General features: G+C 44.2%; 1 protein-coding gene across 1 annotated transcript in view; it reads right to left on the bottom strand.

Moving 5' to 3' along the window:
* The window catches only part of GPN1 (GPN-loop GTPase 1), a 53,146-nt gene that overhangs the window by 34,963 nt on the left and 5,736 nt on the right, over positions 1 to 12,447 (bottom strand). Inside the window, exons 5-8 of the mRNA XM_039529662.1 lie at positions 11,624 to 11,661; positions 6,094 to 6,172; positions 5,905 to 5,999; positions 1,974 to 2,019 (exon numbers count right to left, since the gene is read on the bottom strand). Coding sequence (XP_039385596.1) covers positions 1,974 to 2,019; positions 5,905 to 5,999; positions 6,094 to 6,172; positions 11,624 to 11,661 — 258 coding nt within the window. The remainder of the gene's footprint in view (positions 1 to 1,973; positions 2,020 to 5,904; positions 6,000 to 6,093; positions 6,173 to 11,623; positions 11,662 to 12,447) is intronic.

Raw genomic sequence — 12,447 nt, 5'->3', positions numbered from 1 at the left:
AACACATCCTTAGGATGACTGGTATCTGCCAAGTGTCCAGTTTAGTAGTGTCAACTATCGACACCAACAGGCTTTGCCAAAGGATGCCCATTACAGCACAGAGGACTCTCGCCTTAAGAAAAAGGAACTTGGGCAATAGAAAGGAATTTGTTTACAGGACTCCATTTGTGCTTTTTCTGTTGGGCAAGGAAACTCAGCCCATTATTGAGAAGTGGTAGGTTTCGAAAATTCTCCCTACCTTACTAGGGCAGGGCAAGACTATGGGGGTAGATATGAACATAGGTACTAAACCACACCTCTAGTTGAAGGGTTAAGGTATCCAGTATAAGTGAAAGATGGCAGAAATGTGGTCTTTGTCAGTGAAGATGGCATGTAAAATCAGTGTAAAAAGGAGAAGACTGGAGTCAAAGGAAAGGTGTAGCAGCTGGAAACAGGGAGTCCCAACTAGAGTAGCCCTGCAACTCTCTGCAGATGAGGAGAGACTAACTGGGGCCCTCATCCAGGCATGTGAAGCTAGTTCTCCTGGCAGGTCCAGAGAAGCGAGGAGGAGCAGCAGGGGCAAATATCTTCAGTCCCTCAGAAGCCCCAATGATTTTTTTTTTTTTTTAAAGGCAAAGCTGTCTGCTGGAGATGGCAGCCCTTAAACCCTGGAAAGGGCACGGAGAGGGCAGAATTGGGGGTGATCATTTGTGTGTGGGCATACACAAGAACAGCAACAGAAAGTTTTAAAAGTATTTTTTTTAAATGGCAGAACTTTTCATCTGAATCAAAAATCACGTTGTGCACTAGCTACCTCTGTAGCTGAAGAGTCTTAGCTGTGTTACCCTAGCCCTGCCTTCCCCTTTCTCCATCCTGTTGCTTGTCAAACTTGCCTGTTGTGTCTCATCTTATATTTAGATTCTAACCTCTGTAAGGCAAGGGTCATTTTTTAAATTTTAAGTGATTTAGGAGCATAGGTCACTCTCAATGGGATTTGTGGTTCTAAGTCACATACATGCTTTTGAAAACCTAGCATCCAGGCAGAACCCCACAAAATTAGGGTCTCTCTAGATTGAGGTTTCACAGCAAAGTTTGACAGCTTGATATAAGAAAGAGAGGGAAACATAAGAGGAAAAGGAAGGAGTCTGGCAGTTTCTCCAATTTAGAGACAATTTTCTGTAGAACGTATCAGAGGGGGGTAGCCGTGTTAGTCTGGATCTGTGAAAAGCGACAAAGAGTCCTGGGGCACCTTATAGAATAACAGAAGTATTGGAGCATGAGCTTTCGTGGGTGAATACCCACTTCGTCAGACGCATGCGATTCTTTGTCACTTTTCTGTAGAACAAAGCTCTTCTCTATTCCTCAGTCCTATTCTTCCATTTTGATACCAGACATGACGACACAACTAGCATCCTTCAAAAATATTTAATGGATTATCAAATTGAAATGCTACCTTCACTTTCCTAGATTTGATCACTCCTGTCAGTTACCTTATGGCTAAGCTTCACTGCCTTTATCTTTTCCACATCAAAAATAAGCCTCCTATTCATAGATTTTTAAGAACAGAAGCAACCACTTGATTATCTAGTTTGACTTTCTGTATAACAGAGGTCACAGAATTTCACCCGATTACCTTGTATTGAGGCCAAATTGCTTGTGTTTGGCTAAAATAGATCTTCCAGAAATGCATCTAGTTTTGATTTACACACTCCAAGTGATAGAGAATTCACCACATCCCTGCTTTCCAATAGTTAATTGCCCTCACTGTTAAAAATCTGTGCCTTATTTCTAATTAGAATTTATCTGGCTTTGACTTCTGGCCATTGGTTCTTGTTATGCCATTCTCCACTAAATTAGAGCCCTTTAGTAGCCAGTATTCCTTCATCCATCTCCAAGGCAATGATGTTCTTGCTGAGGAGAGGTGATGACACTATTATAAGAGAAGTCTAACAAGCATTTTGTTCACTTGGACACTGACAACAGATTCTACTTACCTTGTTCATGGCCAAAATAAAAGGTAGTTTTGTTTTGTACAGGATACTGAAAGGAGAGAAGAGGAGCAGTCAGAAAAGTCACCTAGACTTCAATAAGACATAGATTAACATCTTTCCACGTTAAGCATGAGACAGATAGGCCTGCATATAAAAACCAAACCCCAAAATTGTGCTTTTAGTAGGAAAGGACATTTTACTCTGACCAAATTAAAGTGTAATCTTTCGCTCAGATCACTAAGGACCAAAATATAAAAAGAGGTTATAAGCATCTCTCTGTAGAACAGCAATTGTCCTGTGTGCATAGCTGAGCTTGACTGATGTTTTTCTATTATTTCAGCTCTACTTGTTATTAACCTTCCTTTTTTCTTTTTTTTCTATTTTGACTCAGGACTTTTAGCATGGTTGAGATGATATCTGTGGACTGACCTATGACCTCAAAATACATACAGACCTGCAGACCCAACCGGACATATTTTTGGATCCATGAACTTTGAGGTATAGTTACTAGAAAGGGTAAGTTCTCTGTTTAGGAATACAGAATTGCTAAACTGCATCAGACCTCAGGTCTACCCAGTTTAATATACTGTCTCCAACAGTGGCCAGAACCAGACACTTCAGAGGATGACATAAGAACAGTGCAGCAGGCTTATGTGGAATAATCTATCCCCCATATAAAACTCATCCTCATCTCTAATAGTTAGAGATTGGCTTAAGACCTGAAAAACAAGGTTTAATATTCCTTTCAAAATTTGTATTGTTATAACAAAAATTCTGAATATTCTTATTAGCCATATAAATAACCAATCCCTTTTTGAATTTTGTTAAATTCTTAGCCTCAATTACTTCCTCTAGCAGTAAGCTACACAGCTTGATTACATGTTGCATGCAAAAGTAGCCCTGGAGTGGATATCAGCCAGTTAACCTAAAAGACAAACCAGCCCCCCTAATAAGTCTATGGTTCTCATGTAAGATTTGTTTAGAGTTGTCCTTAATGGAATCTGCTTTGGATTCCAGGTTCAGCAACTTCTGTTTACTATTGTTGTTTGATTTTTATTTCCATTTTAATGTCTTATTTTCAGTCACTACAAGAAAAACTTTTGCAAAAAGGGGACTCTTGCAACATGTTCAGAAAAAGGTGGGTGTGACATTTTTTGTACAAAAAGAACAGGAGTACTTGTGGGAGAACACTTCAACCTCTCTAACCATTCAGTGACAGACTTGAAGGTGGCAATTTTGCAACAAAAAAACTTCAAAAACAGACTCCAAAGACAGACTGCTGAACTTAACATAAGAACATAAGAAAGGCCGTACCGGGTCAGACCAAAGGTCCATCTAGCCCAGTATCTGTCTACCGACAGTGGCCAATGCCAGGTGCCCCTGAGGGAGTGAACCTAACAGGCAATGATCAAGTGATCTCTCTCCTGCCATCCATCTCCATCCTCTGACGAACAGAGGCTAGGGACTCCATTCTTACCCATCCTGGCTAATAGCCATTTATGGACTTAGCCACCATGAATTTATCCAGTCCCCTTTTAAACATTGTTATAGTCCTAGCCTTCACAACCTCCTCAGGTAAGGAGTTCCACAAGTTGACAGTGCGCTGCGTGAAGAAGAACTTCCTTTTATTTGTTTTAAACCTGCTGCCTATTAATTTCATTTGGTGACCCCTAGTTCTTGTATTATGGGAATAAGTAAATAACTTTTCCTTATCCACTTTCTCAACATCACTCATGATTTTATATACCTCTATCATGTCCCCCCTTAGTCTTCTCTTTTCCAAACTGAAGAGTCCTAGCCTCTTTAATCTTTCCTCATATGGGACCCTCTCTAAACCCCTAATCATTTTAGTTGCTCTTTTCTGAACCTTTTCTAGTGCTAGAATATCTTTTTTGAGGTGAGGAGACCACATCTGTACACAGTATTTGAGATGTGGGCGTACCATGGATTTATATAAGGGCAATAATATATTCTCAGTCTTATTCTCTATCCCCTTTTTAATGATTCCTAACATCCTGTTTGCTTGAATTAATATGCAAATTAGACACAATTAACTCAGGCCTAAACAGAGACTGGGAATGGTTGGGTCATTACACTAATTGAATCTATTTCCCTATGTTAAGTTCTCCTCACACCTTCTATGGGTCATCTTAATTATCACTTCAAAAGTTTTTTTTCTCCTGCTGATGATAGCTCATCTCAATTGATTAGACTCTTCCTGTTGGTATGCATACTTCCACCTTTTCATGTTCTCTGTATGTATAAATATATCCTGTCTGTGTGTTCCATTCTATGCATCCGAAGAACTGAGCTGTAGCTCACGAAAGCTCATGCTGAAATAAATGTGTTAGTCTCTAAGGTGCCACAAGTACTCCTGTTCTTTTTGCGGATACAGACTAACATGGCTGCTACTCTGAAACCTGTTTTTGTACAAAGTATGCCTTGTGAGGTATCATTCTAAAAGTCTTAATCTGCTAGACATCAATATGTCATTGAATTGTATGTGCTATCATTGTATGTGAAGTTATGAAGTTTGGCTGTGTATGTGTTACTAAAACACGTTGTGAGGTTGAAAACACCCACAAGCAGCCTTTCAGGTACAACCGTAAAAAGGCCAAACAATGTTAATGGCTTATTAAGGAAATGCACACAAGAACAATAAAAACCTCTCTGAGATAGCACTACACAATGGGAACTGTTTGACCCAGGTCACAGCAAAAGAGCTTTCCAACAAGTGAATAAAAGATATAAAAGGGAAAAAACGACATCATAAAAGGGACCTTGCTCTCCCTACAACACAGCTGAAAATATCGGAGAAATAAAGACTAAAGACTAAACAGGGAGAAGTGATGGTCCCAGGCTAAGAAAGTGCTAGCCTGTGTATAAAAACCTGGAAAACCCAAGCTGCAAAGGGAGGAGGAGATAGCTCAGTGGTTTGAGCATTGGCCTGCTAAACCCAGGGTTGTGAGTTCAATCCTTGAAGGGGGCCACTTAGGGATCTGGGGCAAAAACAGCACTTGGCCCTGCTAGTGAAGGCAGGGGGGCTGGACTTGATGACCTTTCAAGGTCCCTTCCAGTTCTAGGAGATAGGATATCTCCATTAATTTAAAAAGAGGTCAGAACAGAAACTGAATTTGTGTTGAAGAAAACAGGACTCAGTGGAGGGTGCAGCATGCCACTGTGATGTGCTCTTGGTGGCTTATGTAGCTAAGCAGACGGGATCCTGCACAAACCAAACTTTCCTGTGTCTGGAACTAAAGAGGAAGACAACATGGTATTTTAAATAGCTCCTCCAGGAGGTGACAAATGTGTGAACTGCTATAGCTACATACTCCTCCAAGGGGCAAAAATGAAGCATCCTGACAAGATGTCTGTAGATGCAACAATTTCTTTGCCACTTTGTCCAAGATTACCAGTAGTACTCAAATATCAATGACCTTGACAAAAGGCAGAGCAGATGCCTTTAATGAAAGATCTACTCAGTATCCTGGCTAGCAAACAAAATATTTCTGCCCTCCCACCATTAGTATAGGACTCTTGCCTCGGCTGAGTTTGCTCTTCATCAAGATACTGATTTTGCAGACATTAAGAACTCTCAGACTGCACTGATTTCATCAGACACTCTGAGTACGTTCTCCAGATGTGAGGAAAAGCTCTGTGTAGCTTGAAAGCTTGTCCCTTCCATCAACAGAAGCTGGTCCAACAAAAGATATTACCTCACCTACCTTGTGTCTCTCATATCCTGGGACCAACACAGATATAACAACACTGCAAACAACTGATTTCATGTAGCACCTCTCAACCAAATCCAATAACTTTGTTCCAATTTAAAGATCTTTTCAAGAAATGTGGGCTCTCTCATTTCTTTGTGAGGATAAGACAGACAGCATTTTGAAAAGATATATATTTGATTTCTGAACCTACAATTTCTTACCTGCAAGCATACAACATGTTAGACATAAAGGTGATAGGGCTGGTGCTGCGAGATGTGTCCATCACATAAACGACAACTGAAGGAAAAGTGGAAGCCTGAAAGAATAGGATGAAACAAGTTTTAGTTAAGTAAAACATGCCATTCTGCAACCAGCCAGCCTCACTCTGATGTCCTGCAAAACACACTTACCAGTGCCTCAGTGATGATAGTGCCTGAGGCCGACCAGGTGAACACCTCAATCTGTCCTGGTGTATCAATAAGAACATATCTGTGAAGAAGAAAACCCCCACAAACAAAGAAAAAATTAGTCAAAAGTAGGGCTGTCAAGAGATTTAAAAAATTAGTTGTGATTAATAGTGAGATTAATCACAGTTAAACAATGGAATACTATTTATTTACATATTTTTGGATGTTTTCTACATTTTCAAAAATAAATATATATATATACACACACACACACACCTCGTAGAACTGAAAGGGACCCCAAAAGATCATTGAGTCCAGCCCCCTGCCTTCACTAGCAGGACCAAGTGCTGATTTTGCCTCAGATCCCTTAGTGGCCCCCTCAAGGATTGAACTCACAACCCTGGGTTTAGAAAGCCAATGCTCAAACCACTGAGCTATCCCTCCCCTAGGACCACAGCATAGAACAGAGCTTCCTATTACAGACATCAGTGACTTTCAGCCAAATCTATCTTGGGAATCCTGGGCCAGATGCCCTGGATTCCCTCTCTTCCAGTTCCCCCAAGCAGACTGCCAGCCTCCAGCCCCTCCTCCTTCTCTCACTTTCCAGGCCAAAGGTGTCATCTGGACGCACCCCCATCTTGGGTCTCAGGTTAAATAGCTGCAAATAGTTGGGCAGTCTCACCTGCCCTGAGGGCCTCAGCAAAATCACACACTCAATTCCCACCACCTAAGTATTGGTGGAGTACACAGTGTAAGACTCACATGCAACATGGCAAGATGAAAAAAAAAACCCACTTCATCACACCATGGAACAATGGGATGGGGAAACCTGCACCATGTGATACTGTGCCTGCCTCATGAGGCATTGCAAACCCTTTCCAAAGCACCCTGCACAGTGGGATAGCTACCACAATGCACTGCTCTTTGCCTTTGCAAGAGCTGCTAATGTGGATGCGCTCCAGCGTCACAAGGAGCACAGCATGGACATGCAACAGCGGTTTAATTCCAGAGTTTTAATAAAAGTGGTGTAACTTGTGGCGCAAGAAGCTTGCCAGTGTAGATATACCCTTAGGCAAGGACCTGAAAAATCTCCTGCACTGAAGGTGCCAGTAAAAGGTCATTACTGTTCTCTGCAGATTACATTTAAATGATAAAGTCAAAAGCATCGACATAGCAGCTACTTAGACCAGGGTTCTCAAAAACGCATCCCACAGGTTGCATGTGGCCCGTGGGGCTATTTCCTGCGGCTCGCCAAGTGGCCCGCATCCGCCCCCCTGGCCTACCTCCAGGCCAGGGGTGGGCAAACTACAGCTGCAGGATTGCCCCCGCTCGAGCCCCACACCGCTCCCTGAAGCAGCTGGCATCATGTCCCTGCGGCCGGGGGGGGGGGGGGGGGCAGCAGCAGAGAGCAGAGAGCTCCATCCATGTTGCCCTGGTTCCAGGCACACACAGCTCCCACTGGCCAGGAACAGGGAACTGTGGCCAATGGGAGCTTTGGATGAGGTGCCTGGAGGCGCAGCAAGCAGTGCGCAGAGCCCTGCATCCCCCTCCCCCAGGGGCCACAGGGACATGGTTCCAGCTATTTCCCGGAGCGCAGTGGAGCCAGGGCTGGAGCCGGCAGCCTGCCCTAGCCCCAGTGTGCACCGCTGCCACCCCGGAGCCCCCCAGCACCCCGCACCCCATGCCCTGAGCCCCCTGCTGCACCCCACACCCCAACCCCGTGCCCTGAGTCCTCTGCTGCACCCCAAACCCCTTCTGCACCCCAATCCCCTGCCCTGAGCCCCTGCTGCACCCCACACCTCAACCCCCTGCCCTGAGCCCCCTGCTGCTCCGCACACCCCTTCTGCACCCCGAGCCCCCTGCCTGCACCCCAGCCCCCTGCAGCACCTCACCTCCCTGCCCTGAGCCCCTGCCACACCCCTCATGCACCCTCTGGGGGCAGGGAGAGGGCGGAGTTGGGGTGGGGACTTCAGGGAAGGGGTTGGAATGGGGGCAGGGAAGGGGTGGGAAGAGGCGGGCCTCATAGAAGGGGTGGAGTGGGGGCAGGGCCAGGGGCAGCAAGGTGGGGGGGTGTCAATGATGCGGCCCTCGGGCCAATGAACTAGCCCTCATGTGGCCCTCATGGTCATTTGAGTTTGAGACCCCTGACTTAGACTGTAAGCTCTTTAGAACAAACACAGGGAATCAGTTTTTACACCTCACATAGAACAATGGGGTTTATATGAATTGTATTAAGGGAGCTTTGCAATCAACAGACCCATCCTCTAACAACTTCAAACTGTTAGCATTTGGATTATATCATAGAGGACATTAATTATCCATCAAATTCCAAGTCTTCTGTTTAGATATCGTCAATATTGAGGCTAAGGGAAAAACCAACAAGCAGGTGGCACTGAACTCCCCTCCCGCCCCATGAACCTTACAGAAGAAAAATAGATAAAATCACCAGTCTTGTATTGGGAAAGCACAAGAGAGGTGTGAGACCAGGAGAATGAGTCATAGAATCTCAGGGTTGGAAGGGACCTCAGGAGGTCATCTAGTCCAACCCCCTGCTCAAAGCAGGACCAAACCCAACTAAATCATCCCAGCCAGGGCTTTGTCAAGCCTGACCTTAAAAACCTCTAAGGAAGGAGATTCCACCACCTCCCTAGGTAACCCATTCCAGTGCTTCACCACCCTACTAGTGAAAAAGTTTTTCCTAATGTCCAACCTAAACCTCCCCCTCTGCAACTTGAGACCATTACTCCTTGTTCTGTCATCTTCTACCACTGAGAACAGTCTAGATCCATCCTCTTTGGAACACCCTTTCAGGTAGTTGAAAGCAGCTATCAAATCCCCCCTCATTCTTCTCTTCTGCAGGCTAAACAATCTCAGTTCCCTCAGCCTCTCCTCATAAGTCATGTGCTCCAGCCCCCTAATCATTTTTGTTGCCCTCCACTGGACTCTCTCCAATTTATCCACATCCTTCTTGTAGTGTGGGGCCCAAAACTGGACACAGTACTCCAGATGAGGCCTCACCAGTGCTGAATAGAGGGGAATGATCACATCCCTCGATCTGCTGGAAATGCCCCTACTTATACAACCCAAAATGCCATTAGCCTTCTTGGCAACAAGGGCACACTGTTGACTCATATTCAGCTTTTCGTCCACTGTAACCCCTAGGTCCCTTTCTGCAGAACTGCTGCCCAGCCATTCGGTCCCTAGTCTATAGCAGTGCATGGGATTCTTCCATCCTAAATGCAGGACTCTGCACTTGTCCTTGTTGAACCTTATTATATTTCTTTTGGCCCAGTCCTCTAATTTGTCTAGGTCCCTCTGTATCCTATCCCTACCCTCCAGCGTATCAACCACTCCTCCCAGTTTAGTGTCATCTACAAACTTGCTAAGGGTGCAGTCCACACCATCCTCCAGATCGTTAATGAAGATATTGAATAAAACCGGCCCCAGCACCGACCCTTGGGGCACTCCACTTGATACCAGCTGCCAACTAGACATGGAACCATTGATCACTACCCGTTGAGCCCGACCATCTAGCCAGTTTTCTATCCACCTTACCGTCCATTCATCCAGCCCAGACTTCTTTAACTTGCTGGCAAGAATACTGTGGGAGACTGTATCAAAAGCTTTGCTAAAGTCCAGAAATAGCACATCCACTGCTTTCCCCTCATCCACAGAGCCGGTTACCTCATCATAGAAGGCAATTAGGTTAGTCAGGCATGACTTGCCCTTGGTGAATCCATGCTGACTGTTCCTGATCACTTTCCCCTCCTTTAAGTGGTTCAGAATTGATTCCTTGAGGACCTGCTCCATGATTTTTCCAGGGACTGAGGTGAGACTGACTGGCCTGTTGTTCCCTGGATCTTCCTTCTTCCCTTTTTTAAAGATGGGCACTACATTAGCCTTTTTCCAGTCATCCGGGACCTCCCCCAATCGCCATGATTTTTCAAAGATAATGGCCAATGGCTCTGCAATCTCATCGGCCAACTCCTTTAGCACCCTCGGATACAGTGCATCCAGCCCCATGGACTTGTGCTCGTCCAGCTTTTCTAAATAGTCCCGAACTACTTCTTTCTCCACAGAGAGCTGGTCACCTCCTCCCCATACCGTGCTGCAGAGTGCAGAGAGGCAAAAAAAGCATTGAGTACACTAGCTTTCTCCACATCCTCTGTCACTAGGTTCCCTCCCTCATTCAGCAAGGGGCCCACACTTTCCTTGACTTTCTTCTTGTTGCTAACATATACTGAAGAAACCCTTCTTGTTACTCTTAACATCTCCGGCTAGCTGCAACTCCAAGTGTGATTTGGCCTTCCTAATTTCACTCCTGCATGCCTGAGCAATACTTTTATACTCCTCCCTGGTTATTTGTCCAATCTTCCACTTCTTGTAAGCTTTTTTTTGTGTTTAAGACGAGCAAGGATTTCACTGTTAAGCCAAGCTGGTCGCCTGCCATATTTACTTTTCTTCCTACACATCAGGATGGTTTGTTCCTGCAACCTCAATAAGAATTCTTTAAAATACAGCCAGTTTTCCTCGACTCCTTTCCCCGTCATGTTATTCTCCCAAGGGACCTTGCCCATCAGTTCCCTGAGGGAGTCGAAGTCTGCTTTTCTGAAGTCCAGGGTCTCTGTTCTACTGCTCTCCTTTCTTCCTTGTGTCAGGTTCCTGAACTCGACCATCTCATGGTCACTGCCTCCCAGGTTCCCATCCACTATTGCTTCCTCTACTATTTCTTCCCTGTTTGTGAGCAGCAGGTCAAGAAGAGCTTTTCCCCTAGTTGGTTCCTCCAGCACTTGCACCAGGAAATTGTCCCCTACACTTTCCAGAAACTTCCTGGATTGTCTGTGCACTGCTGTATTGCTCTCCCAGCAGATATCAGGGTGATTAAAGTCACCCATGAGAACCAGGGCCTGTGATCTAGCAACTTCTGTTAGTTGCTGGAAGAAAGCCTCGTCCACCTCATCCCCCTGGTCTGGTGGTCTGTAGCAGACTCCCACCACGACATCACCCTTGTTGTTCATACTTCTAAATTTAATCCAGAGACTCTCAGGTTATTCTGCAGTTTCATACTGGAGCTCTGAGCAGTCATACTGCTCTCTTACATACAACGCAACTCCCCACCTTTTCTGCCCTGCCTATCCTTCCTGAACAGTTTATAGCTATCCATGACAGTACTCCAATCATGTGAATAATCCCACCAAGTCTCTGTTATTCCAATTACATCATAATTCCTTGACTGTGCCAGGACTTCTAGTTCTCCCTGCTTGTTCCCCAGGCTTCTTGCATTTGTGTCTCCAAATTACTCTGCTCTAGTTACTGGAAACTTGTGGTTCTGCTTCCAGCTGTAGCTCTTTTCTCAAGCACCACACACCTAAGTAGCAGACAGTTCCTACAACTGGATATATACAAATCTTTCCCAGCACAAGACTGGTAATTTCAGACAGCTTTGCTCAAGTAAAGACCCTGTACTGGAACTCTTTCAAGTGGCTTTCCTAGAGGGATTTCAGAATAGTATATTCTTCTGGAATTTACTCACTGAGATGTGTTCTGTCGCTTTTCAATAAACTTCATCACCTGATTGGAAAGAAAAAGGAATCAATAATAGACTTTTTATTTAGATCCAGTACAAAGCAAAGACTATGCTCTTTATTAAGAGATAAGCTTTAACTTCAAATTATTTTTTTTTTTACTATATATGTACACCAAGGAATGCTAAAGTTAAAAACCCAAGCATTTAAAAAATATAGAAATTAACTGTTAAGAGAAATTGGGTAAGTACTCAATCATTGCATATAATAAAGTCAACCTTAACTCTGCCCATATCCTGATTAGAGAAATTGTACAAGGAAGGCAATAATTTCCCACTCTTCATGAAGAGTCTCATCTTGTGTGATGTGGTTTGGTTCAATGCCTCATCAAAGGTCCTCAGCATTTCACTAGATCAGGCCCTGTGATTCCAGATGGAAGCCAGTTTTCAAGTGTCATTAGACAGAGCTAGCAAGTCTCCATATACAAGCCTCAGATGCCCAGAAATCAGAGCACATACATGAAAAGGACAGAAATCAGAATGGTGTCAAAGCAGAACACATAATATCAAAGACAAGTATGTATGAAAAATGACACAACTGATGTTCTGTGGAGCACATTTTCAATACTCTACACACAACAAGAAGCTGGCGTCTCTACGGGAGTAGAGCTAAGGCAGACTGGCTACTTTACAATGGAACCTCCACATTTTCAAAAGTTTGGGTTTTTTGTATCTTTAGTCTTAACTCTGAATATCCTGGGTTTCTAAATGTTAGAGTTAGAATGTACCCAACATTCTGGAAAGGTAATAAACTCAAACCACTGATATATGCC

The sequence above is a fragment of the Mauremys reevesii genome, linkage group 3 (assembly GCF_016161935.1).
Source record: "Mauremys reevesii isolate NIE-2019 linkage group 3, ASM1616193v1, whole genome shotgun sequence".
In the NCBI taxonomy this organism is placed as follows: domain Eukaryota; kingdom Metazoa; phylum Chordata; order Testudines; family Geoemydidae; genus Mauremys; species Mauremys reevesii.
The sequence above is the reverse complement of the archived record's forward strand: the minus strand, read 5'-3'. Positions and strand labels throughout refer to the sequence as shown.